The sequence below is a fragment of the Maniola jurtina genome, chromosome 8 (assembly GCF_905333055.1).
Source record: "Maniola jurtina chromosome 8, ilManJurt1.1, whole genome shotgun sequence".
Classification (NCBI taxonomy): Eukaryota; Metazoa; Arthropoda; class Insecta; order Lepidoptera; family Nymphalidae; genus Maniola; species Maniola jurtina.
In genome coordinates this window covers 10,602,464-10,628,115 of record NC_060036.1, presented here as the reverse complement: position 1 = coordinate 10,628,115, position 25,652 = coordinate 10,602,464, and the positions used below count along the sequence as shown (strand labels likewise).

General features: G+C 38.7%; 3 protein-coding genes across 3 annotated transcripts; 1 reads left to right on the top strand and 2 right to left on the bottom strand.

Moving 5' to 3' along the window:
- Positions 1-875: 875 nt before the first annotated feature.
- Positions 876-3,364, bottom strand: LOC123867895. Its single transcript, XM_045910206.1, has one exon. The coding sequence runs from the start codon at positions 3,195-3,197 to the stop codon at positions 1,275-1,277; it is 1,923 nt and encodes a 640-aa protein (XP_045766162.1). The 5' UTR covers positions 3,198-3,364; the 3' UTR covers positions 876-1,274.
- Positions 3,365-7,768: 4,404 nt separating this feature from the next.
- On the bottom strand, positions 7,769-11,973 carry LOC123867892 (membrane-associated protein Hem). The gene is made up of 2 exons (XM_045910204.1): positions 11,779-11,973; positions 7,769-11,477 (listed from the first exon to the last, which is right to left on the bottom strand). The coding sequence occupies exon 2, from the start codon at positions 11,474-11,476 to the stop codon at positions 8,099-8,101; it is 3,378 nt and encodes a 1,125-aa protein (XP_045766160.1). The 5' UTR covers position 11,477; positions 11,779-11,973; the 3' UTR covers positions 7,769-8,098.
- Positions 11,974-12,663: 690 nt separating this feature from the next.
- On the top strand, positions 12,664-23,350 carry LOC123867866 (cell division cycle 5-like protein). The gene is made up of 16 exons (XM_045910174.1): positions 12,664-12,878; positions 12,971-13,236; positions 14,220-14,350; positions 15,643-15,802; positions 16,597-16,765; positions 17,472-17,606; positions 18,158-18,312; positions 18,733-18,891; positions 18,965-19,040; positions 19,388-19,480; positions 19,781-19,949; positions 20,127-20,309; positions 20,877-21,082; positions 21,501-21,663; positions 22,370-22,509; positions 22,994-23,350. Exons 1-16 carry the CDS (start codon positions 12,834-12,836, stop codon positions 23,138-23,140), a joined length of 2,397 nt encoding a protein of 798 aa, XP_045766130.1. The 5' UTR covers positions 12,664-12,833; the 3' UTR covers positions 23,141-23,350.
- The last annotated feature ends 2,302 nt before the right edge of the window (positions 23,351-25,652 follow it).

Here is a 25,652-nt window from a genome sequence, read left to right as displayed (position 1 = left end):
GTTGATAATGATAGTGATGATGTCTTTTAGGCGGACCGAAGTAGGCGAGGGAGTTTCTACCGCGCAGGACCACGCGATTAGTTGATCGGTTGTTCCTCAACATGTCAATTCCCCTACTACGCCATTTCTTGCTAAAGTTGTTTGCCGGTTACAAAATATATGAAGCACGTCATACAAGCGCGGCTTCAACATACACTCGCAATGTGATCGTATCTAGGTACAGTTTTTGTAATACAAATTTAAGGGAGCCACGTTTTCAACACGTTACCGTACCATGTTGTGTGAGTTTCAGACGTAAACTAGACGAGAACATAAAAAAAAAAAACAGTAACAAAGAAAATAATGTTTTGTCAGCAAATAAAAACAAACTTAATAATAAGTCCAAGTTATAATAACTAAATGGCTGACTTGCCCCCACTTTATATGGGTTGCATAAAGGTTTTATTTGGATAATATATTCGAAACGCAAAAATTTGATTAGCAGTTTTGAGATTAGTGCATTCACACATCAAATGTGGCACTATGATGCTTTATAATATGTAGTGATACTAGTGATGAAATAACTATTATCATACAGTGATGAGGTCATATTTTGTAAGTAGGTACCTATACTTTTATGTGGATGGTGGTATGTTAGTCAGATTACTATGTGACCTAATTAATTACTTAAATGCTCAAATCACTAGTCATTCTTTAATAGGTTAATTTGCCTTGGCCCTCCAGTATGGGGTGTTTCTGTATGGATTATTAACTTATCGTAACTGCTTAATGCTTGTGCTGCTAGCAAAACATAAGACATAATTTACTACAAAAAATAATAATTTCAATTTACTTAGTAACTTCAACTATTGCCTGTTGATGCGTGGATGATAAATTAAAGATATTTCTTCTAAAAATGAATTTATTGGCGCGCAGACCGTTTTGTTTTTTAACAAAGAGAAGAGAACAAAGAAAAATTATAAAAACGTAAAATGACAATCTAGAAAATATATAAAGTTGAGGGTTGTTAAAGAAAATATGTTGTATGAACTGACATTTCAAACAGATAACAAATTTATGATTTTAGATAAGTAAGGTTTGAATTTAATACATGAAATATATGTTATGTAATTAATTAATTTATATTTAAAATATATACAATACAAAAATACATTAGGATAAACAATTATTTATGGCCTTTGTCAACATTATTAAAACTATTCGCAACAAAGTGCATTTGCCGAGAAAAAGCTGTAGGCGCTTCAACATCCTCCCCTCCGTGGAAAGTGCAGCTTTCAACTTTCTGGATCATCACAGGTAAGTAGTGGACAAAGTTTTACGTATGGTCTTCTGAAGGTGCCTTTGGATGTAGTTACTTCAGCGACGCGTGATACTCCATCTGATCCAGGAAATAATCGGGAAACTCTTCCTAGCTTCCAGCATAGTGGAGGTAAGTTGTCCTCTATTAGAAGTACTAGATCTCCTTCTTTTAGCCTTGCTGAATTTGTTCTCCATTTTGATCGCTGCTGAAGTTCTGCGATGTATTCCTTTTGCCATCGCTGCCAAAAGTGCTGGCGAATTTGTTCGAGTCTTTCATAGCGTCGAAGGCGATTTGGATTGTAATCTTGTAGCGAAGGTGATGGCAACGAAGTAAGTGGACGCCCTATCAGAAAGTGCCCCGGAGTTAAGGAGAGGTAGTCGGTAGGATTGGATGTCAGGGGACATAAAGGTCTACTATTTAAAATAGCCTCGACTTGAGTGAATAATGTTCCTAATTCTTCAAAATTTAGATGGGTGTTACCCATGACGCGACGGATGTGGTATTTAGCGGATTTGACACCAGCCTCAAAAATGCCACCAAAGTGGGGACTATACGTGGGTGAGAATACGAATTTAATTTGTTCTTCAGTTGCAGAGTCAATGATAGTTTGTTTATTGGCCTTTAAAAAATTGCCTATTTCCTTGGCTGCCGCGACAAAATTTCCCGCGTTATCGCAAAAAATTTCCGTAGGTTTTCCACGTCTAGACGAAAATCGGCGTAGCGCTTGTAAAAAACCTTCTTTGGTTAGGTCACTGACAGCTTCTAAATGTAAACATTTGAATCTTAGGCATACGAATAAACACAAATATGCTTTGATGACTCTGGACCCACGACCCTTCTTATTAGAGATATAGAATGGACCAGCAAAGTCTATTCCCACAGTTTTGAATGGAAAGTCAGGTGTAATTCTTTGGATGGGTAAGTTACCCATTATGGGATAGATTGCCTTCCCTTGATGGCGCTTGCATGTGACGCAGTTGTGAAATGTGTTTCTAGCGAGGCGTCTGCCGTTAACTGGCCATAATGTTTCACGGATTGATGCAAGCAATAGCTGTGGTCCAGCATGCATATGACGAAGGTGGTATTGTTCGAAAATTAATTTAGTAAGATGATGACTTGAGTGTAGCAAAATAGGATGTTTTTTGTTGAAATCATAGTTAGAATTGTCAATTCTGCCACCAACTCTTATTAATTTAGCATCCTTATCAAAGAAAGGTGTCAATGATATAATATTAGAATTATTGCTAATTGGCTTTCCACTTGCTAATAATTTAAATTCCTTTGGAAAAGATTGTTCTTGAGCTATGGCACAAAGATTTGAAAATGCATCATTTAATTCTTCTAAGGATAAACTGCCTGTGAGTTTATTTGTTTTGTGTCGTAGGTTATGAATAAACCGTTTTATGTATGCAAAAGTTCTTTGTAATTTTGATAATTTTGAGTAACGTTCAAATTCTATAATAGAATCTGGAATGTCTACTACCGCAGCTGAAAGGCTTTTAGTTTCTGGTAGGTTCTCCTCAATGCGTTGTGATGGAAGAACAGGCCATTCTGATTCTGGTTTTTGCAAGAACTCGGGACCATGCCACCACATCTGCCTAGATACTATATCCATAGGAGTAATGCCCCTAGAAATATAGTCTGCAGGATTAAGTGCAGTGGGCACGTAGCGCCATGAAGATATATCAGTTGTTTCGGATATCTCCACGACCCTATTCGCCACGAATGTTTTCAATTTTCGACAGTTAGTATTAAGCCATCCAAGAACCACTGTGGAGTCACACCAGTGCACCTGACGCGAAACCGAGCATCGAAGAGATTCGACGACGGTTTTGGATAATTTACCCGCCAGGAGAGCTCCACAGAGCTCTAAACGAGGTATTGTAGTTGGTTTCATTGGAGATACTTTAGATTTAGAGCATAATAAGTTTACGCTGATACCTTCATTGTTGATGGATCGTATGTAAATGCAAGCCCCGTACGCACTTTGTGAAGCATCGCTGAATGAATGAAGTTCTATTGTTGTAGGATTGTCACAAAGTACGTTTCGAGGAACTTCGAAATTTGCAAGACTTGGCAATATATTGGAAAATTCATCCCAAGCATGTTGTATGTCTCTGGGTACGGGATCATCCCAATCAATTTTTTGAAGCCACAGAGACTGCAATAGCATTTTAGGTAAAATGACACATGGACTTATCAAACCCAATGGATCAAAGATTTTGAATGTAAAGGACAAGATTAAACGTTTGGTTACTTTTGAAGATTTGTCAGGGATCTGGAATGATATCTGAAGTTTGTCATTTCCCGGAGTCCATCCAAGTCCTAAAGTGGAAGTGGAGGAACTAATGCTTAATTTTTCTTCTGGATTTATGGCATTCAAAATTGATTTAGAATTAGATCGATATTTCCGAAGGTTGAAGCATCCAGACTTAAGAGTATTGGATACCGAATTTTGAATGTGTATCAGTTCGTCTTCGGTGTTAGCTCCGGTAATGAGATCATCGACATAGAAATCATTTTTAATTATTGTTTCGATTGATTTGTCTGTACACTCGTGTCCTAATTGCCAAAGACAACGTGTGCTTAAGAAACTTGAACTTGCTAGACCGTACGTTACGGTTTTTAGACGCAATATTTTAATTGGTTCCGATTCATGCTCTCGCCATAAAATTAATTGGAGATTTTGATTATCATCATGTAATGCAATTTGCCGATACATTTTTTCGATGTCAGCTGTTAGTAAAAATTTATATTGTCTGGCTCGAATTAGAATAGCAAAGAGTGAATCCTGGATATTTGGCCCCACCATCAGAATGTCATTGAGCGCGTAACCTGAAGGGGTAGGGGCAGATCCGTCATAGACGACTCTAATTTTCGTCGACTCGCTTGTCTCTTTGAATACAGCATGATGACACAAAAAATAGGAAAGTTCAGGTGGTGTAGTTATAGGAAGAACTTCTAAATGACCAAGCGCAGCATATTCGCGAATAAATTCGACGTATTGTTCTTTGATTTGTGGATTTCTCCTAAAGCGCTTTTCTAAATTTAGAAATCGCTGCTTAGCCATGGTATAGGAATCACCTAAACAATCTGGTGTATCAATGAGTGGAAGTTGAACACAAAACCTTCCACTTGACAATCGAGTGGTATTGGATACAAAATGTTGTTCACAGGCCTTTTCTGATTTAGTAAGGCATGTTTTATTTGGAATCTCTTCAGTGTTCCAGAATTTTGGTAATAGTTTATGTACACTTTCTGTTTCTTCATTTTGTTTTAGTATTGACTTATTACATTGAATTTTGTTGGGCATATTGACATTTGTATAAATTGGACCGGCAATTATCCAGCCAAACTTTGTGTTTCTTAATTTTGGAAAACTTGGACCTACGGTGAGTGTATCATTGCCTAGAACATCCCAGAAGAGGTCTGCACCAATGAGGACATCGATGGACGAAGGAATGTCAAAATTAGGATCTGCAAGTTTCAAATTATTTGGAGTTTTAAAACCTTGTAAATTCATAGGAGCAGCAGGAATCGAACCCGTCAACTCTTTGAGTATATAGCAAGTCAAAGCAACGTTATAATCTTGGTGTATTGAACTAATATGGGCAATGCAACTCTCAGTGATGAAATTTGAAGAGTTGTTGCCAATACCTACAACGTTAATTTTATTAATAGGCTGTGACTCGAGACCTAGAATGTCTTTCAAACGATTGGTTAAAAAAGATGATTGACTTCCGCAATCTAGTAAAGCACGGACCTTTAGTGATTTGTTTATTTTAGGATTGGTAACTTCGACTATGGCTGTAGACAATATGACTTGATTCAATGGTTGTCTAGAAAAATTGACTATTGTTTCAGTAGTGTTTGTAGAATCATTGCTATTGGAATTAGACGGTGCTGTTTGCTCACACAAAAAACTATTATGAAACTTCTTGCATTTACGACAAGGACCAAGCCTACAGTTACGCTGATTGTGGCCTAACCTGAGGCAATTTGCGCATAGCTTTAGTCGTTGTACGTCAGCTTTTCTTTCTTCTATACTCTTGGCCTTGAACTTAGCGCAATCATATATTCTATGGTCACCTTTGCATATAACGCAACCTTTAATATTGTTATTTGGAGTTAGTGAAGTAAAAGATTTTGTTTGATTGCTAGTGATAGAATTCTGACCTGTAGCAGGGCGTGAAGAGGTGGATGATGTCTTAGACCTCTCCAATCTATTGCGATTAAGTGTCTCTAAAATGTCTGCGCGATCGGTTAAAAATTTATTGAATTGTGTAAGTGTGGGTATATCATCCAAAGAATTACGCATCTCTTCCCACTTAGTAAGTGTACGTGGATCTAATTTTGAGCAAATCATATGAATTATCAGTAAGTCCCAATGTTCAGTAGCTTGACCCAAACTGGACAATGCACGTAAGTTCTTAGTAACTGTGTCCACCACAAAGCGCAATGAACGATCAGTCTCGCGTGTCATAGTTTCGATTTTAAAAAGAGCATTTAAATGATGATTAATAAGTTGTCGCTTGTTATCGTACCTATCGCACAATAAGCGCCACGCGTCATTATAGTTAGAAGCAGAAACCTCAAGATTTGCGATGACACGAGCGGCGTCACCTTCTAAGTACGATACCAAATAATGAAATTTATGAATAGGCTTGATGCGCTCGTTGTTGTGTATAAGCGATAGAAATGTGTCGCGGAATTCAAGCCACCGAAAATAGGCACCATCGAATTTATTAATTTGCAATTGCGGTAACTTAAACTCAGCTTCATAGTGTTCGCGATGGCACTGAAACAAGGACGAGTTGCTATGATCGTGACTGTCTTTATGACTATTCGATTCGTTAATAATAGTTTGAGCTATAGCCATACATGTCGCACAGTCCTGCTCAATGGCATCTCGTTCGTTGATTTCAAAAGCTATATTTTCTGAATTTAAAACATCGATTGAATCTTGCAACTGCTCGTATTGAACCGAAAGTAAACGAAATTTCTCTAATTTAATTGTTAATTCGGATATTTGAATTGCCGTTAAAACTTCTTTTTTAGAAATATTATCGACATAATTTTTAAATTTTGTAATACGGCCCTTAATTGACGTTCTTTTTGTTAATAGGCTCTTCAAATCGCCTTTGTTGTCGTTAACGTTAGTCATTTTGTATAATATTTGTTACTCGAATGATTCCAAAACTAATAACTAAAATAATAAAATTCTCACGCTCCTTGTATAGTCCCCTTGGTGTCACCTGTGAACCGGCAAGCGCAGCTCAGCTCCGTGGAACGCGCTGTGTAGCTCGCGGACGCCACGCCACGTCGCGTCGTGAGTAGGTGTAGGTACCCAGCCAAGCTGAAATCGTCGGCACACTGACCTTGAGTACTTATTTCAGTACAATAAGCAAAGGAGTTTTGATAGGCACTAATCTTGACTAGTTACGGTAGGTATAAATGTTAAAACTACGATGATAAACTAAGAAACAAATTATTGAATATTTTTACTAGTTAGGTAATGATAAATATGTATAGCGAGTTTAATTTTATAATATCTAATTGTTTAGAACACTAAATATCTATAAAGAGCCTCCGGCGCGAAAAAAAAAAACAACAATAAAATATGATGCAATAGTTACGATGATGACGTAGGTACTATGATTTAAAACTGTTTTATTTCACTAATTTAGTTATTATTTCACTCTAATCGCACTGTATTTTAATAGTAGCCTTTAGGTAAGAAAGGATTTAAATGATATTTTGTAGGAATGAGTATTTAGGAATGAGATATTGATGAAACAAAAGGGGTTATGTGTAGGAAAAGTAGGGCACTTATCTGAATAGGCCGGCACGGATGCGAATGCTGATCGGTGCTGACTTCAGCGCAGATGTCCTCCAATTCCAGAAATACGATCACCTTCCCGGCTTGAGCTGCTCTGACCAGATGATTGTAACACGATGCTGGATCGTCGAGTAGCCGCCAAGTTGCAATTGCGTATTTCTTGATTATTGTTGGTCGTCTCCTTTTGTTTGTAGGTTACAGGTTCGTATTGTTACATTACGGTCGCCAATTGTTGATGCGTGGATGATAAATTAAAGATATTTCTTCTAAAAATGAATTTATTGGCGCGCAGACCGTTTTGTTTTTTAACAAAGAGAAGAGAACAAAGAAAAATTATAAAAACGTAAAATGACAATCTAGAAAATATATAAAGTTGAGGGTTGTTAAAGAAAATATGTTGTATGAACTGACATTTCAAACAGATAACAAATTTATGATTTTAGATAAGTAAGGTTTGAATTTAATACATGAAATATATGTTATGTAATTAATTAATTTATATTTAAAATATATACAATACAAAAATACATTAGGATAAACAATTATTTATGGCCTTTGTCAACATTATTAAAACTATTCGCAACAAAGTGCATTTGCCGAGAAAAAGCTGTAGGCGCTTCAACATTGCCTTATCTACGATTTTAGCGCAGGTATAAAAATTACTAGGTAAGGTTAAATACAATTAGCATAGGTCCTTACAAATACTTGTAAAAGATAATATAATAGCCAAAGTAATGTTTATATTTATAAAAACTTAATGAAAAGGAATATTTATCCAGTCTTATTAAAGCCTAATTAATATTAATGACATCTATGCAACACTATTTCATCCAAATAACTATAATTTCATCAGTATATGAAACTTATCACTAAAATAATTAGTATTCATTCAATGGAATTTGTCATCGAGACTATAAGATAATTCCTATAATTATTCAATGTCTTTTAAATAAACGGAATTAAGAATGCAATAGCATCTGTTCTTGTTTATATACTTCATGATACGCATTACGTATTAAAACATACGGAAAACATGATTCTAACAAGTCCATGGTTAAAAATGGCGACTCCTGGACTATTAAATCGAGAAGTAAATAAACAGACTCGCGATTTCTGATAGCTTCCTTTTCTGTCTCCTGTCCGAGCCGCAAGAGCGACGAAGACGCTAATGCTAGAAACTCTTTCATTCTATCCTCAATGTCGTTTTGGCCACATATTGTAAACAAGGCGCCAAATATGTGATTTATAGCAGGTGCCATGCAGTGTATGTTGTTAGCGTGGCCCTCTAAAGACGGTCTGTAAAACGAGCCCTCGCTGCGGGCCAGCCTCGGCAAAGACACGGCCACAAACACCATAAGCAAACAGACAATAAGATGCTCCTCTTCCTCCAGTTCCGCTTTATGTTGGCGAAGGGCGGAAGCGAGAGTGGGGTCCACTTTGCACGACAGCCCGGCCGCCGAACACATCTCGGATATAACACGCGTCGGGTCACCGCTAGGTAGCTGTTGCTGAAAATCTTTAATGGAACTTATCAAAAACGGAATACGTCGTTCTAGCACGTCCAGAAGTGACTCCTGCGCTATTTGTCGAAAACTCAATATCACGCCAATTATCGTCATCCTCTGCAATACATTGTCTACATGCTGCAGTCTTTTAAACTGTTCTCTCATTATTTCCGGTTTGTCAAAATTGGTTCGTAACATCTGTAGTACTTCTTTATTCTGCACGACTAACTTTTTAAGCTCCTGGACTTGACTGGCGATGTGCCACATGAGTGTCTCACTTAATAGTTTCATACCATAGGGCCCAATCAATTCAGCTAGAGCCCTGAGTTCGTTAATATCAGAGTACTCTTCAGCATTAAAAGGTATTGCACCTTCAGCTGACAGGCTCACGAAAGCCTTTTGATTCATTGAAAAGCAAATATTCCCAGCACTCACTCTTCTGAGTAAAATTTCAGAATACCACTGTGTGTACAGTGATGCTATTGATTTTTCGCCATGACTGTCCATGTTTTGGGTTTGTTGCAACAGGCAATTGTTGAACACTCTTGTGATGTCAATGTGAACATAGTTCTCAACAGTTTGCAACACATTCATGTATGCCCTGACACTGACCAGCAACTCTGAAGGTTTAGCAATCTCACTAGTGTCTTGATTGAACATTACCATTCCAACTAATGCTTTAGAAAATCTAGTCTCCAAGTGTTGATGTAAATATTCTCGAGGGGCAAATGTGTATTCCCAAACATTTACAGTAGAACAGTAATTGATGGCATAACACAATTCTGTGAGTGCCATATGGAGTTTGTCCATAGTGGTCAACTCTTCCCTAGTTATCCTGTAACTTTCATCTCCGGGCTTCACTATTTCTATAGGGTTCTTTTTGCTTTTGTCCTTTTTCTTTCTGTTGGCCAGATGAGCAATTGTCTGAGCACAGTGTTTTGGAAGTAGTTTGTCACTCATTGTACATTGTTCATCACAAATTGTTGTAATTATGTTCTTTGCTTCTTTTGCCATTTCATCCAAGTAGATATTGACAACAGAAAGACTCCTTTCCCTGATGTGGTGCCTTTCCTCTGGACAGAGTTCGTGAGTACAGTTTTGGAAGTGACTGCAAATAAGTGGAAATGCGATAATGTAACGATTTTGCGCTGGAAACTCCAAGCACATGTGAAACTGACTCTCAAATATTTTACTGTAAAAGCAGAACAGAGACAAATCTGATGTTTCCACCATTATTTCATCAAGGTTATCCACCATTTTAGTGTGAAATACCATTTTATCAATGAATTGTGCCAATTCTCTTTGATCTACCAAGTTAAGTTGTGTTTTTGCAACAGATGTGTATGCTTGCAGTCTAAACCAATCTAAGCGGAATGCCCGGAAATCAAAGATTTCATTACTTTCAACTTGCTTTACATTTAAATTAGCAGCAGTATTACAGAGAGAAGACAGAATGATACTCTCATCTTCAGGACACACTTGTAGATTCTGTATCATTAAATTCAGGGCTACTGCATCAAAGCCTGATAAATACTGCACATAATATCTTTGCATGACCTGACTGTACTTGCGAACAAGAGCTCTGAGTTCTTCCATGTGAAAGAGTAGTTCAGGCAGCTGACGGTCAACCAGATCTTCAGTGGATTTTCCTTTTACTTTTTGTGGTGGGTTATCATTATGACGTAAGAGCCAAAACACTTCATCTCTAGCATAACACAGGCCTATAAATATTAATAATGCTTTAGGCCCCAGCAGTCCAGGTTGATCTGTCAAAATCAAACCCAACTCCTTCAAAGCTGTCCTTAAAAATTTTCTCCTTTCTCTGTGTTTATATCCTGCTTTTTGAACTGAGTGATGGTAGCAATCCTTAACTTCAGAAATCCTTTTTCCATATCCCTTAATTCCATCAAAGAAACTCTGAATATATGTATGAATGTAGATAACTTCATCTCGGAAAAGTGCAACCACCCATCCGGACTCTAGTGCACTGACCCACATCTTGTTAGCGTGGTCCTGCTGCAGCATTTGATGACACAGGGCAAACCCAAATATTACCCATCTCTCAAGCGACTCTAATGAGACATATTCACATGACATTGTATTAGTCTCTGAAGGTTTTAAAAGCAGAGCAGGGTTGCTAACTAGACTCAACTTCTGTTCCGATCTCCAGTGTTCTGCAGTCATATTTCTCGCTGGATACACATGCCATAATGAGTTTAATGCGCTAGACAACAGCTTTTGATGAGGACCAAATTCTTCAGACAACTTTTTCAAAGGTGCATCATAATCCACTATAATTTGACCCAAACGAGGAAAACTTGGATCAATTTGGTTGTGGACCATCTCATGAGCAGCGTTGAATAAGCCAAGCACTGCTTTTCTGTCTTCAACTCGGGAAAGTAAGATCATTAGTGAGACATATGTTGTTACTAAGTCCAGGTAATTTTTTGTAAGCTCAAAATTCAAGGTCAAATCCAGGGTTACCTGACATGCATCCATTATGTTCAACAGTTCGCACACATTGTCCTTGAAGTCTAAAAGATCTACAAATGTGTAGTAATATAGTGATAGTGATTTGATGATCTCATTCCTTATGTTGGTTATTGCTTGCAAGCCTTTTACGTCAATATTAGGAAACCTTCTCACTATATGTTTAATGGAAGATTCCAAGGTTTTATCTGATAGAAATGCTGGTTTGGACTTGGCATCACCGCATGCTTTTTTGATGTTGTAAATTCTAGTCAACATACCGATACCCCGATCATTGAGTATGATAAGCTTTTCAGCCAGCTTCTGCTGACTGATATGCACAGACCTTGACATGGTAGACATTCTGAAACAAGTGAATTATGCATTTATTACAAAACAATGAACAATTAACCAACTATCAAACGGAAATTGAGTATTGCTACATAAATGATTGTATGGATGGAATGTAAACCGGGTTAGCCCCAAAGCCACAACTACTTACAAAATTAACCATTTCCGTTTTAGGAATGCAAGCCAATAAAAGTGCTTACTGTAATAAATTATCTTTTAAACACTAAAAGATATCATTTCATACGAAGCTATTAACTAAAACAAATCATTTTAATATTAAATTAAGCCACCACCGAGATGCTCAGGATATTTACCTCCTGTGATTAGATATGAGTTGCGTTTCAAGAACTTTTCATACAGTTTACCCTCTCATATTTTTACTGTAGACGCTATAACTCATGTCTGTATTTAACAATATGTATTCCGATTGTCCAAAATTGTAGTAAAACAGAAAAGGGAGTGTCTTTTTATCGAAAAACACCATAGAACACGAACAAGCGGTCCGTCCCTTCGTTTATTTTGCAATGACAGACAGGGCTACCAACCTTCAGAATTCAGGACCAGTGTAACCATCGTAAAAATAAAGAATCTACCATACACTGACTAAAAATCTGCCCTTATATTATTACTTCGTTACTAAATTACATATCATTGAGGCATAGAAGCAGGCGTTATTTTGCGGAAATTCACGATATACAAGGAACCAAAAGCTTAATTTGCTATAATCCGCTAAACCAAACAAATCTGTATGGTCCAACATGCAGCATGCGTTATACACCGCCCGCTCTCCCACGTGTATGTTCTAAATTAAGCTATTGGTTCCTTGTAAAATCCATTAATTCCTCGAAGTTGTCCTTCAAACTCATTTAATTTCGCTACCCCGAAATCGACTCACTGTCATATGTCACTTGACAATGAACTGACTTCGACCGTATTACCACTACAGTATCGTAAATACACACTTTTAGAAGTGGAAGTCAGTCGATCAAATCCTCTATTCCAGTAAAAAAATTGTCATTTATTTTATAGAATTATTGCTTTTCTAGCCTGATTTTAGGGAGGTCTAGCGACTTTTAACATTTTCTACGTATGGCAGCATCTGGCGACCTTTGGAAGGCGTCATAGCTACAAACCATACAAACGGTTTTAAAGAGTTGGCAACATTGGTTATCAAATTGATTGTCACTTGCTAGTTGCTTGTCAAGTTGACAATTATTGTTGATTGAAGGGAACATCATAGAAAACTATGGAAATAAAAATTCTTTAATTTAATCATTTTAATCCTAATTCTGAATTCTGATAAAAAATCTTTCAATAATATTAAAAAAAAAATCATAGTAGTTAATAGTGTATCAATAACTCTATCACAATGCCGCGAATAATGATAAAAGGTGGTGTTTGGCGGAACACAGAGGTTTGTTTAGATTTGAAAATCGCTTATTTTAACATAAAATACACTATTAAATTATTTGGATTATACATAAAAGTGTTATCACTTAATTTTAGGATGAAATTCTGAAAGCGGCGGTGATGAAATATGGGAAAAATCAATGGTCCCGTATCGCTTCACTGCTGCACCGTAAGTCGGCTAAGCAATGCAAAGCGCGATGGTACGAGTGGCTGGACCCGAGCATCAAGAAGACGGAGTGGTCGCGTGAGGAGGACGAGAAGCTGCTGCACCTCGCCAAGCTGATGCCGACCCAGTGGAGGACCATCGCGCCTATCATCGGCCGCACGGCTGCGCAATGCCTGGAGCGATACGAATATTTGCTGTGAGTCTCTAACTACTTAATATAAAAAAATTCATACATTAATCATAAATAACTAATACAAAATAAAAGTACATTTTCAAAAACAACTTTAATAAAAATTTTAAAAATATTTCATATAATAAAGAACCACGACAAAAAAAAAACACTTAACTTGCTATAATCCACTGAAATAGACAAATCTGTATGGTGCAACATGCAATATGCATTGTCCAACCTCCCTCTGCTAAGCTCAGGAAAAACAAGCAATCTGCACCACCACCACACTATGATCCAAAATGTGCTCAAGAATGAGCAGATTATAGCTAATTAATTAGAATAAATCTTGGACATCCACTTAGTAATGCCTACTTCTATACCACATTTAAAAATATATACAAAAAATATAATATAGTAAGTCCAAGTTCTCATTTATCTGCTTAGAAGATGCCGGTGGTATTGCATCTGTCAGTTATTATTAATATTGCCCCAATTTGGATAAATCCACTCTTTTAAGGCATAGAATCACACATTTGTTACTTACTTTTGATTGATTACTAAAATCCAAGATATATTTTGACCTGAATTTCACACTAGTGAAACTAAATACCGCAATAATAAATTCTGGTAATACACTGATAGTTTCACTAAGATTTTTTCAACATACTTCCAAAGACAACCTGCTAAGCATGTACCTCATGTTTTGGTTACAAGAACCACATAACTTATGAAAAATATAAATTTAAATAGTGAAACTAGTTCATAATCTAGTAGTTAGGTGTTTAAGGTAAACAATAGACAGGAGAACTAAGGATATAGACATCCGAAATAATAAGAAATTGCAGGACCTAATACTTTGCAAATGCCATGTTTGCTTTATGAATATGGTTGTTTTCAAGGGCTTGGTTCATATTCACATTGGCTCTGTTTATAGAATTCTATAGTAAATTAACTTATTAATGCCCCACCCCCACTATTGAGTAAAGACTAATCTCTTAATCCTGCAGGGATCAAGCACAAAAGAAAGAAGAAGGAGAGGACATGGGAGATGACCCCCGCAAGTTGAAGCCTGGAGAAATTGACCCCAACCCCGAGACCAAACCTGCAAGGCCAGACCCTAAAGACATGGACGAAGATGGTAGGAGAGCTGTTCAATAACACAAATGACCAAAATAAAATTATACTGTTAGATTTCTCAGCAATATAAATTTGGAAGGGTATTCATGCTTATTTACATCTCCTTTAATAAATTAGTTGACTCCTGCTACTCATAAGAGCAAGAGAATTCTTCTTCGCTAGGTCAATATTATAGAGAAAACCTACATGCAAAATTTCAAGGTCCTAATCCACTAGTTTAGTCTGTGCATTGTTGTTTGTCAATCAGTCATGGTCCTGTTTATTCCTCTACATAGTATGTACCTACTACAGATTTACAGGTGTTAAATTAGTGCCATATTTAGTACATAAAGAATGCAATTTTCACTTAAATAGTTTTAAACATTTTTTCAATCATCCTAAGGCCCACATGGGTAGTATTGCTATTTATAGGTACACCTCAATGCGTTGCCAGCCCACTATTCAGAATGAGAAGGGTTTAAGTCATAGTTCACAACACGCACTGGCCAAATGCAGATTAGTAAACACAAGCACATAATTTAACAAAATTATGGAACTGTAGAAAGCAGTTAAAGGATAGAGTGGTATGAGAGAGGAATAAGTTTTTTTTTTATTAAACTTAGTTTTTTTTATCAAGCAAGTAGGTAACCTCCCAGTGTGCCTGGATGCTGCTGGTCCCTTTTGGATGCGTCCGAGGGGAAGAGCAGTGTTCGGGCCGGTGCGCCCCGGTAACATGGCTAATAATTTCTCTTCGGAGATATTGTTGGCTATGGCTAATGACCTGGCAGGGTGGGAGGTTTCTCCGCGTGTCCCTCTGACTAGCAGAGGGCACAGTGGATGAAGCGGAGGATGGGACGCGGGCGACGTGCGCGTCCCAAGGTCGGGGGACGCACTTCGTTGGTGCGTCCCGGAGGTGCGTCGATGGGGACCGAATAGGTCCCCGGTGGAGGGTCTGCCTTGGCAGACGTCGCTGGCTGGGTCGCGGTTGTTTGCTTCGGCCGTTCCCGTGACCCAGTCGCCAGGCGACGCGCAGTAGCGCCGCTGGGGTTTAGTGGGTATTCCGGTCGCTTCTCGGCCGGCGAGTCCCACATACCCTCCCTCCGGGGGGGATGCGTAAATGCATTCCCCAGCGTCAACAAAAAAAAAAAAAAAAAAGTATAAATTTTATAGCAAGCAAGCAAAAATTTAGGTCAAGCAAGTATAATATATCTTTTGCTAGTGGTAAATGAAGTTTGACAGGTATGAGAGTAATAGAATACCAATGATTCAATTAAACTGCATAATAAAGGCAGATGTTTGAATATTTGTTGCCAGAATTGGAAATGCTGTCGGAAGCTCGTGCTCGTTTGGCCAACACACAGGGCAAGAAGGCTAAGAGGAAGGCTCGGGAAAAGCAGCTCGAGGAAGCACGTAGACTTGCAGCTTTGCAGAAAAGGAGGGAGTTGAGTGCTGCTGGCATTTCCGTTCCAATGAGGTAAGTCTCCGTTTCTATTCCAAATTCCAATTTGGTAAGTGTCAATGGCGTTTCTGTTCTAATGGCCTCAGAAGCACAACAAGCAAGGAGCAACTGAAATCCGAATGATCGACAGTTCAATTGCCTCTTACTATTGTTGTACCTATTCTTAACACAAGTTATAATGGGTTCCAGCAAATATCTTGAGTCTTGAAAATTGTCTCGATTAGTTGTGAGTGCTGGGTGCATGCAATTGTTTGATAATAATAATAATTGGGTCTTGCTTCTCGTATTCGCCAATTTGGAAGAGAAAGGAGAATATTAGTCTGATTCTAACATAGCTATACATACACAAACAAAAAAAAAACAGAAAAAGCCAGTTAATAATGGTTACTCTTTATTAACGACTAGAGGATACCCGCGGCTTCGCCTGCGTGGATTTCGTTTTTTTAAATCCCGTAGGAACTCTTTGATTTTCCAGGATAAAAAGTAGCCTACGTCCTTCCCGGGATGTATCCAAGTCTGTACCAAATTTCATTAAAATCGGTTTAGTGGTTGGGCCGTGAAAACGTACCAGACAGACAGACAGACAGACATACAGACATACTTTCCCATTTATGATGCTTATTTTCCATACTAATTACTAATGTAACGAAATGAGTACGGCCTGATGATGATATGGATTTTCAGGCGTAAAAAGAAGCGTGGCGTGGACTACAATTTTTTCTTAAAATTACTTGTTTTGATGCTTATTTTCCATACTAATTACTAATGTAACGAAATGAGTCCGGCCTGATGATGATATGGATTTCCAGGCGTAAAAAGAAGCGTGGTGTGGATTACAACTCGGAGATACCGTTTGAGAAGAAACCAGCGTCGGGTTTCTACGACACGTCCACGGAGGTGGTGGACCCCATGGCCCCGGACTTCTCCCGCCTGCGCCAGCAACATCTCGACGGCGAGCTGCACTCCGAGAAGGAAGAGGTAATATAACGAGCGTCACATGCATAATAGGGATAAAGACTACTAGTCAAATCAGCGACTTTTTATCGTCAAAACACTCGCTTTGTAAGGGAGCTTGTATGAAATTCACAGATGTGACGTTTGAAGTTTGAAAAAACACACATTTGACGTAATTTGACGCACTTTTTAGTTAAATCGATAATTTAAAATGGTTAGCAAACTTATAACTAGCATCGAATGTGGGTTTTACGAATTTTAAAGAGCCTCTATTTAATAATTACTAAAAAATAATTTATTTTTGACATAGGCATCATCCCCATTAGGATGTTGTGATAACATTCGAGAAACTTGCGTCGAGCTTCTACACTCCGAGTAAAAAGAGTTTATATCGTGAACCTCCATGCATAAAAGCCGATGCATGTTGTGCGACACCATTCTAGAAGCCGGTGTCAGGCTACTACGACACGTCTACGGAAATTATGGACCCCATTGCGCCAACACCTGCACTAGCAACAACTTGATAGCAAGCTGTATCCCGAGAAGGAAGAGGCAATATAACGAGCTTCATGTGCATAAAGACCTTTACTCATTCTGCGATAGATATTGTTCGAAAAGCTGGCGTCGGGTTTCTACCACACGTCCACGGAGGTGGTGGACCCATAGCACCAGACTTTGGTCACTACATAAACGTATTTCGATACTTAAAATGTTTTTTTTTTGTTGACAGAGAGAACGCCGTAAGGATAAAAACAAGTTGAAGCAACGTAAAGAGAACGATGTGCCGCAAGCGATGTTACAAGGCGACGAGCCGGCAAGGAAGCGCAGCAAGCTTGTCCTGCCCGAGCCGCAAGTTACTGATCAGGTTAGTTGTCCTTTATTTAGTTAAATAGTTTATCTGACTTTACAATGATTAGCCAATGTCAGGTTTGTAGTTATTTAGAAGTTAAGGAAACTATAGAAGTATGAACTGCGTCTGTGCCGGCGCTCGCCGACACACGCGCGGCGCCCCCCTAGAGCGCTTCCCAGTCAGTTCCACCAGCAAAACACAAAAACAAAATACACCAGCAAAACACTCCAGAGCATTTAAGAAGTATGCCGTTGCCTATCTTCTATTAATATAAATAGACCTGTTGTTTCGCGAGATCGCTGGGAAACTTGAAATTTTGAATTTCAATAGTAGGTTATGACGTACGAACTCAGTAAAAAAGGGGTTAGTTTTGGAAATTCCATTCCTAAAATGATCAAATAGGGGCACAAGGAGGAAAGTCCCAAATTTTTTAAATTGAATCTTTGGAAATTGGTGTTTAGAAAAAGTAGTTTAACGATTTATGTACATCCTTCACTGATTTTTAAAAATTGCACTCGTGCGAAACCGGGGTCCGGTCAGCTAGTAACTAATATAATTTGTGTTAGGAGCTGCAACAAGTGGTAAAGCTGGGGCGCGCGTCGGAGGCAGCGCGAGAAAGTGCGGGCGAGGCGGGCGCGGCCACGGACGCGCTGCTCGCGCACTACGCGCTCACGCCTGCACCCGCTACCGCTCTGCGCACGCCCGTCGACCAGCAGGACAGGTGAGAGAGAATGTTATACTTTAACGGACTTCGATCAATCACGTGAGTCTAGTCGTTAGATATATATATTAATAAAAGAATGCTACAATAACGTTTCTCTCCTCCCTAAAGAAATTCCGCCACGGCAGCCGGTGGTGGAGGCTGGCGGTCAGAAGAACACATCGACATTCAGAAAGACAGCCTATGTTTCTCTTGAGAATTGTATTCTCTGTACCAATTTTCATGAAATCAGACAAATAGACGCTTACATTATATTAAATATGGATAGTGGTGGGCCGACTTGCTTGATGAATAGCATTCGTAATGTCGCTCATACCAAACATCCAAGGTTCTTTCCGAAACACGCCGATCATGCTTACAGTTGAACCTTTAGACTAATTTAGTGTAGATATTAGTTTATTAGAAGATTTTGCCTTGCAGAATTCTTATGGAGGCTCAGAACGTGATGGCGCTAACGCACGTAGACACGCCTCTGAAGGGCGGGCTCAACACGCCGCTGCACGAGTCGGACTTCTCCGGCGCTCTGCCACAGTCGCAAGCCGTGGCCACGCCCAACACTGTACTCGCCACGCCGTTTAGGTAATTTGAAAGACGAATTATTATACTTGTTAAAATCCAAAAGAAAATTTCTAAAATATTTGATTGTTTACAGATCAGCGCGTAGCGAAGTGTCGACGCCGGGCAGCTTTGCTACTCCCGGACACGGCGCGGGACTTCCCGGACTTATGGTAATTTTGTTTTCCCATGGTAGCATTCTAAATTAGTTTTATAATGGGCCATTTGGGCTGTAAAAAAAAAAGATTCCGACGAATTGAGAATGACCTCCTTTTTTGGAAGTCGGTTAAAAACAGAGTTAGTGAATAACTAATTATGTAACAAAGTTACGATCACAATCACATCTGTTATGCTGATACTGTTTCACTTTTGGCTAAATGCATAATTGCAGCAATAACACCGAAAATTCAGAGCTAATAACATCAATTACGATTCTCGCAATCATAACTTTTTTGTTTGCTAGCCAATTTTGTGACACTACAATGTAGCCAATAATCAGGTATATAATTATTATTTTCAGACCCCCGGCTTGCGTGACAAGCTAAGTATCAACCCAGAGGACCGAATGAGCACAGGCGACACTCCGCAACAGTTTACCCAAATTCAGAAACAGGTAACAAAGCCACAGAACCTTAAGCAGTTACGATAGATAAATTATTGTCCCGATATAGTTACTGTGTTACTTAAAAAGCGGAACTCTAACGTAGAGCCAAGAACGGCACGAGTTTGCTAATACAAATAGTGAATGGGCTGAGTTGCGAATAGGTCGAGATGCGAACGGGACGAAGTACGAATGGGACGAGATGCAAATGGGATGAGTTGCGAATGGGACAATCTGCGAACTGGACGAGTTGCTAATAAACCCTCTATTATTTATCTGTGACATATATAACACTAAAGCCATCCGTTACAGTTGAAAGCGTCAGTGCGCAACGCACTGCAGTCGCTGCCGGCGCCGCGAAATGACTACGAGATTGTAGTACCGGAGCACGAAGATGAGGCTGCCGACACCGCTGCCGCTGCACGCGTCGAGGACCAGGCAGATGTGGAGGCGCGCTTGACTAGAGAACAGGAAGAGAAGCGTAAGTGTATCTGGTTCGAAGGACCATTGTAGTAGATGTTGCTGCCTCTGACCCTCCGCGCCATCCTCAGTGCAAATTGGGAGGATCTATTGCCTTCCCTGCTCGATGTGGGATTGTTCTGGGAGACACCAATAATGCAATCACGCAACTTTGCATAGCTTTATTTGTCCTGTGCAGGCCAAGCAGCTCGCGCGTTGCGGTCAGCAGCCGTGCAGCGCGGCGCGGCGCGGCCGGCTGAAGTGAACGCGAGCGTGGTGCGCACAGGCGGTCCGCTTACACCGTTACAGCGAGCTGAGGAGCTGCTTAAAGCAGAGATGCTTACCATGCTGCACTACGACGCATTGCACGATCCGCCGCCAGGTACACCACACTCTCTCACTACATCACACTCCTGCATACTTCTTTCTCATGCTTCATCTATTTAAGATTGGCAGTCATCTTGTCCCCAAGTTCCTCAAGCTCTCCTACCTCTACTCGTACAACTCCACAAGTCAACCTTGTGACAGACTTTTTTTAAACGAAATTCTATTTTACAAGCCATTTTGGTCCCACAGCCAGAACAAGGTTCATTTGCATGTCACAACAACTTCTAGTCCTTCGCCAAACGTTAAAGTTGTGATATGTTGGTTACCCTTACCAATCGGATGTCCCTAAGCCACTATTTTTTCTACCAAAAAAGTACTGAAGAATATAATGTGCCGGTCATGTCTAGTTTTAATGTGTGTTGTAGAATTTCTTCGGTTCTCATTTAAATAATAAATAAATAATAATAATCGTTTATTTGGGACTACATAGCGCAAACAGAACACAGGATGAAACACAGCAACATACAGAGAAAATATAATTATTTTTTTTCATTTTTTGTTTTATTCATGCCAGTACTGTGTAACGGATTTTCCTCATGAACTCTGTACTTTATGGAACTAGGTGTGGAAAAGAAGCGAGCGGTACAACTGCAAGCGTCACACCTGGCATATTTGGAGCAGCACCCGTATGAGCAGTTTTCGGCGGAAGAGCTGGCCGCGGCTAAGCAGGAGTTGCAGAAGGAGATGGAGGTGGTGCGCGCCGGCATGGGCCACGGCGACCTCGGCCTCGACGCCTACACGCAGGTGTGGGAGGAGTGTCTCGCGCAGGTCAGTAGCACGAGAATATTATATTGCGGAGGAGTCGCAGAGGGAGATGGAAAAAGGCTCCTGGTGTATTTCTCTTACAGAGATAAACGGAGGTGTTAATCTGCAGAGGGATATGGGGGTGTGCTGAGTTTTTTCTTCGTCTATTTGCTGTACTGGGAGATGCGAAGTTGTGTTGTGTGCATAATGAGTATCGACCATGAAAAAGGCCCACTTTAAAAAAGGATGGTCCTTTCAATAGATTATTGAGCAATGATCTTTTTTGGGGTATATGATTTTGATCAGAAGTCTGATCAGTCATGCAGATACCCGAATATGGTCCATAAGACCCAGAATAATTCAGCCATTACGTTGATAATTTTGTACTTGATGTTTGCAGAGATTAATAACTGTTTGTACACTTTTGTTGTAACACTTTTAGGTTTTGTTCCTGCCGGGTCAAAATAGATATACACGCGCTAACCTAGCCAGCAAAAAGGACAGACTGGAATCTGCAGAGAAACGATTAGAACAAAATCGAAATCACATGGCGAAAGAAGCCAAAAAGTGTTCTAAAATGGAAAAGAAATTAAGAGTTCTCACAGGTACGAATTTTTTTCTTAAATACGACGATTCCCGTTAATGTTTAGGGTGTTAGTGCATTCATTCGTATTCAATTCATATTCGTTTTTGTAAAAATACGATCCGTATTTTTACATCAAGAATCCATCAATTACAAATCGTAAAAATAGGAATGTGCGTCCCTCCCTCCCTCCCTCTCGAGATCTCTCTCTCGCAAATCCTAACATTTTAAATGGTATGAAAGAACCAGTACACTTTTTAACAAATATGGCTCGGCCAAGTTCTAAACAATAAAACGTTAATTTTAGACATATTTGTCGTAATATAAGTACCAAGTTTTGATAGAGAAAAATAGGGATGAAAAATACTGAATATTTTCCCCCATTTTTAACCCCCGACCTAAAAAGAGGGGTGTTATAAGTTTGACGTGTGTATCTGTGCATCTGTCTGTGGCACCGTAGCTCCTAAACTAATGAACCGATTTTAATTTAGTTTTTTTTTTTTTGTTTGAAAGGTGGCTTGATCGAGAGTGTTCTTAGCTATAATCCAAGTTGAATCCAAATGAAAGTTATCAGCTCTTTTCTAGTTACTGTAACCTTCACTTGTTGGGGGGGTGTTATAAATTTTTAATTGACACTTAGTTTTACCTTAGATAATTCTCTATTAAATACTATTACAAATTATTTCGTTTTCTAAATCTGTTTTAGTATTATTTTTGGTTTATTGTAGGTGGTTATCAAAGTAGGACAGCATCGCTAATAAAACAATTTCAAGAACTGCAAGATCAGATAGAGGTAGCAAATTTAGAGTTGTCCACATTCAAGTTTTTAGCTGAGCAGGAGAAAGCTGCCATTCCGCGTAGGATAGAGGTTTGTAATTTTTTCTTTTTAACATCTCATTCTGCATGACTCATCATTTTGCATGACTGAGAAGTCATGCAAAATTTAGCGACTCGTAATAGCTTTTTATCAGAAAACCACAAATAAGCTTTTTGGGTTTTTTAATCTAAACTCCTGAAATAGAAACACGATTGGATACAATTTCCTCAATCGCAAAAAAATCCGCCAACTGTTCCATAAACAAGTACTAGAAGATTATAATTATTATTAGTAACGTAGTATCACTCGAGAGGATAAACCACACATTTTTTTTTCAGGGTTTGTTATACTCAAGAGCTATCCCAACTTTTTTGAAATAATTATTAAAAATTTAAATATCCTCTGTTTATTGTATTTAAATGTGTGATTTTACTGCAGAACCCTAATAAAACAGTTCATTTTACTATACAAGGTTTGGAAAACCTTATGGCTATCTTAGCAAGGTTGCTTTTTCAATTTTCTTTTTTTTTTTTAGTCTTTAACGGAGGATGTAAACAGACAAACGGAACGCGAAAAACAACTTCAGAAGCGATACGCAGAGCTACAGGCCGAGTTAGAAGACTTACACAAGGGGAGGCAAAGCAAGGAAGTGGAGGCGAAACCTGTAGAAAAACATCATTAATATATTATTAAATAGTCAACAATACTACCACTTTTATGAGTTGCAACGGCAAAATTTGTTAGCGCAGAAAAGGGCAATCTAACGCCGACTAAAACCGAATGTACCGCAATGAAATACGGACCTTAATTTCTTGACGTTATGGTTTTGAACACAAGACCAACACTCATGTTATCTCGTTTATGATTCGCGCGTACAAAACATGGCGCTATGATTGGCTTGGCTATTTTCGCGCCATTCACAATTAAGATTACTGCGCCGGTTTATCGGTTCAACTTATATAAGTGGTAATGTACATCTATTTATAAGTGAATTCTTAAAAAAAAGCATAATGTTGCAGGTAAACTGGGAATATAATATCTGTTTCCTTTTTATAAGCAAAACATCTTATTCTTACTTTTCTCTATATACCCACTTACGTAAAAATCTGTGTAAAAACGTACATTTTATCCACCTAAAACATTAGACATCAAACAAGTCTCTAAAATATCTCTCTTATACCTAATACATAAAATATGCAATAAAAAAATCGCTTATATATCGCATCGCCATAATACCTTATTTATTAGGATTCTTTTTAATCTATTTTAGTCATTAAAAAAAAGAAAACCACAGAATGATGAATGCAGAAGATGTCACAGACATGTTCTGCATGCGTTATACGTAAGCGTTACGTAAGCACTGCTCCGGTCCAAATGTTAGAGGAATACGATCGAGAAAAGTTATAGTACCGAATTGGAATGTCATTACTTATCAGTAGCAGGAAATGCGCCTGCGCCGAATCCGATAACTAAGCTATGTTCATTCGGCCACATTTTTTTGGATTCGGATTGGAAGCGCATTATAAACTCTAAACTGTTTTTCACACACAACCGGGCTATGTTTAGAAAGTAATATTAGATGCTCAGAATAAGTGATCAAATTCCCGCGAGCGAAAAACCTTATCCAAGCGGCAAAGATGATGTCCGCGAGCGTTTTTTCGTGCGACTGCGGTACAGTCCGGGTGACGCGTTATCTTTTACTTACACTAGCGGCACGCTATGATGGCCGGTTTGACACATTACAATAGTGATGTGGAATGTCAATTTATTCTCGAACAAAAAACAATTAAGTTTTGTTTTTGTACCTGATTAAATAGGTTTAATAAAACAAAAATGTATATGTTTATTTAATTTATTTGAACGAACTGAATATTTGAACGAAAATGAATATACATACTTTATATGCACACAAGAAACATATGAATACAAAAGATACCAAAAAAGGTGCCACAAAAGGCCATAATTAATCAGATTCGTCCATACTACTATTTTCACTGTCGTCACTGCTATCATCACATACATTAATAATTATATGTTCGTTTTCTATAATATTATCTATTTTCACATCTCTTTCATAATCTTCCCTTATTAATTTAACAGTTCTATTCACAACCTTTTCCCAGTCTCCTTTAGTCACATGTTCACAAGCTTCTTCTAATAATTTTAGCATTTTTTTTGTGGTAAATGGGGGTTCTGTATTGTGTCTTGCAGCATATCCCTTAATTTGAGCCCACACCAACTCAATCGCATTATACTCACAATGGTAAGGCGGTAACCGTATAACTCTGTGCCCATGCTAATGCTATTTCGTCAATGACGTATCGGATCTTGGTTGGTTTGTTTTCTTTTAAAAGACGTACTAATTCCGCTTTTAACATATTCATGTTTGCATCTACGCCATTTTTACGAAGCCATGCGACGATATCAGCTTTCTTTTGGGATTGGGCAGGTGGCTTGTCAATTTGCATCGAGTGGTATGGGGCGTTGTCCATAATTATAATAGATGGTTCAGGGAGGCTACACAACATTGAGGTAAACCATTCAGTAAACTTTTCTCCATTCATGTCTTCATGATAGTCTCCAGTGGTTTTTGACGCAAAAGCCATGAGAGAACCTTCGACAAACCCGTTGATGGTTCCGGCGTGACAAATTATAAGTCGCGATCCTTTTCCTACAGGAACTTTGGAAGTAGATGCTGCTGTGTCATCGTTCCAAGAACGGCCTACAGTATGGTTAGCATTAAGCCATGTTTCATCCAAGAACACAACATTTTGCCAATTTTTGATTTCTTTCACTTGCCGTAAAAAAGTATACCTTGCCATCGCTATATCAAATCTTTCCATCAATATTTTGCGTTTGTTACATTTTTTGTATCGAAATCCAATGGTCTTCAAAATCTTCGTTAAAGAACTTTCCCCACCGAAGAATAATCCAGCTTCCTTCAGTGAATGCACCAACTTTTTTCTTGTTGGATACTCCTTCTGTAAATAGTAGCCGTAAACATGTCTTCGGATAGCATCGGCATCAAAGCTATCGATGCCTACGACTGGTTTTGCTCGTTTTCTCTTTTTTGGTGTGTGAAGTTTATTTTCTTCTGTGCCAGTCTCGCCATATTTTTTTTTAGTTATCCGTCTAACAGTTCGTTGTCCAATATTAAGCGCATCAGCTACGCGTTCAACCACTGACGTTATAGG